Source organism: Micromys minutus (assembly GCF_963924665.1).
Source record: "Micromys minutus genome assembly, chromosome: 9".
In the NCBI taxonomy this organism is placed as follows: Eukaryota; Metazoa; Chordata; class Mammalia; order Rodentia; family Muridae; genus Micromys; species Micromys minutus.
Genome location: NC_137978.1, coordinates 46,800,919 through 46,803,647, shown reverse-complemented (window position 1 = coordinate 46,803,647; position 2,729 = coordinate 46,800,919). Strand labels below are relative to the sequence as shown.

Sequence of the window (2,729 nt, the reverse complement as noted above, 5' to 3'; positions counted from 1 at the left end):
ACGGTCACAGCTCCCTGACAGGTGCCCCTCCCCCAGTCCAGATGTCTAACCCTCACCCCTTCAGTTCCTACCAAAGGACTGAGGGCACCAAGTGCTCAGGAAAGGGGACAATGGGATAAGTAACCCAGGGTCAGATTGAACATGCACTGCTCAGATGTCCCGTGAGGTAGGTTGAACCTCCCAGCTAATAACACTAAGAGGTAGAAAATTAAATTCCCACGCCCTGAACAGCATCTAGCACAGGCAAGACCCGAACCTGAGTTCAAGTCTTGTGAGATGTCAAAGTTCAAGTATGCTGTTTAGCGACTTAGTCCCCTTCAGCTCTGTCCAGATTACTGCCACACTTCAAACTCAAGCGGGATACTGCTTATTGGGACAAGCCCATGCTTGTCTAGCAGACAAGAAGTCTCCCAACTTCAAGGAGACACTCACAAAGAAGCACAAGGCTCAGGAAAACAGGAAAAGGTCCTCAGAGTTCTGAGTCTGAGTCTGAGTCTTCTGGATAGTTCTCAGAGGGCAAGAGGGGATCTCACTTAAATGAAATATCAAACATATATATATATATATATATATTTAATATTTATTTACTTTATGTATATGAGCACACTGTAGCTGTCTTCAGACACACCAGAAGAGGGCATCAGATCCCATTACAGATGGTTGTGAGCCACCATGTGTTCTGGGAATTGAACTCAGGACCTCTGGAAGAGCAGCTGGTGCTCTTAACCGCTGAGCCATCTCTCCAGTCCTAGCATGTATATTTTTAATACACATGCTATTTCATGCATATTCCCATAGGGTCATATTTGTTTTGCTTTATTCTACTGATTTTTGTACATTTACTTATTTATATGAATTTGGGGGAGGTGGGGCATCTGTGTACCACAGCATGAAAGTAAAGGTCAAAGGACAACTTGCAGAAGTCTGTTCTCTCTTTGTACTGCGTGGCTTCTGGGACCAAACTCTGATCAGCAGTGTTAGCTGCAAGCATTCTCTACTTTGCGCTGCCATCTCACTGGCCCAGGGCCGTGCTCTCTCTGTTGGGAGACTGTGGAACCTTTAGGAGGTAGGACCAGGCTGTAGAAGTAGGTGGCTGGGGGTGGGTTATATCCCATCCCCGAATTAAGGTGCAATCTTGGTTCCTGGTTCACTGCCACATAAACAACTTTGTCTCCCATTCCCACCACTGGAGTCTGAGCCGCCCTACAATGCCTCCCTTGCCGTGAGGGACTGAGGTCTTCTAAACTGTGAGCCAAAATAAATCTCTCCCTCCTTGAGTTGTTTCTGTCAGGGAGGCTGGGCATAGTGAGTGAAATGGGACTAAGACACTTGTCAAAAAAAAAAAAAAAAAAAAAAAAAATCACCACCAGGTGGTCAGAGGACCTAAAAAGAAACTGCCTGCCGGAAGTGGAAAGTGTAGTGTCCTGAGGTAGCCACCTCTCTTCCATTCCCTCAGCACTCACTCAGGCCAGGGAAAAACTCAGCTGCCTCAGCAAACAGGCTCCCAACCTAGCCTCTGGTCAGCTTCCATGTTATCTATTCTGGTTACATTTGAGGCAAGGTACTGGGTCAGTCAGGAGATACCACCAAACCACTTCCTCTTAGAAGGGTCACAGAGACCTTGTACCTGTAGATGGATAAAGGAAGGCACCATCTGAAACACAATTGCTTCCCCGAAGATCTTCCACGCAATCAGTGAAGAGTCGCCCAAAACCCCTCTCCCCTGTTCCTGTAGCACTCAGAAGTCACTGCCCAAACCTTAAGTTGCTACCCCAGCTGGATGAACTAGGATGCTCAGCGTCTCTCCCCGAGGTCTGCCCTTAGCTGGAATGTCACAATCTGAAGCTCTGGGTGAAGTCCATCAGCCACAAGTCTCTAGTGTTGACCCAAAGATGGATGAAAAGGAGCTGAGCATTCAGGTTTTGTATTTTCCAGTAAATGGCTCTCTGTGAGGAAGTAACGGCCTTACTTAAGAGTCAACCAGGGTCCAAGGAGGGGTTGGCCACAGGCGGAAACCTTAGTTCCCAGCTCCGTCTGTGAGGTCCATCAAAGAGAAGGTCTCTAGGTCTGGCTTTAATAAGCGGAGACTAATTTTTCAGTGCCACAACAGGAGTCTGGTTGGCTGGCACCATCACCTCGGTACATGTGTCACTGGTGGCTCTGGAGCACTTCCGGCTACTGCGCATGCTGTAGAACTTTTCACTGAGGTGCTTCCGGAACTTCTTGGTAAGGAAGCAGTAGATAACAGGATCTAAGACGCAGTTGGTACTGAGGAGACAAAGGGTGATTTGATGAGCATCATTAATAGCCTGATGGAAGTTGGTCTGGTAGCCCAACTCTGCTAGGGTCCAGGGCAGCTGAACCACGTGATGGGGCACAAAGCAGATGACAAATACCGCCAAGACGGTGCAGACCATCCACAGTGCCCGGCGCTTCACTTCCGCTTTGCGCTGCTGCCGTACAGACCGCGTGAGCAAAGTGTGGATGATGACCATGTTGCAGTAGAAGATAAGGAAGAAGACCAGGAAGAAACAGAAGGCGATGAAGACGTGAACAACGAGGATGGGCACGCTGTATGGCTCATAATGCTCAAAGCAGCGGGTGATGTTGCCTGAGCCATCCTTTTTGGGCACTAAGTTGGTGGAGTCTGTGGCCAAGAAGTAGGACGCAGTAGCCACGATGGATATCCAAATGACCAGCGACAAAGAGATGCCACGTTTGCGGGTGGT

At 48.6% G+C, this 2,729-nt stretch overlaps 1 protein-coding gene across 1 annotated transcript in view; it reads right to left on the bottom strand.

Moving 5' to 3' along the window:
- Nucleotides 1–1,372: 1,372 nt before the first annotated feature.
- The window catches only part of PTAFR (platelet activating factor receptor), a 16,522-nt gene continuing 15,165 nt past the window's right edge, over nucleotides 1,373–2,729 (bottom strand). Inside the window, exon 2 of the mRNA XM_080921030.1 lies at nucleotides 1,373–2,729. This exon is cut by the window's right edge and continues 430 nt beyond it. Within this exon, the coding sequence (XP_080777156.1) occupies nucleotides 2,088–2,729 (642 nt within the window). The 3' untranslated portion in view covers nucleotides 1,373–2,087.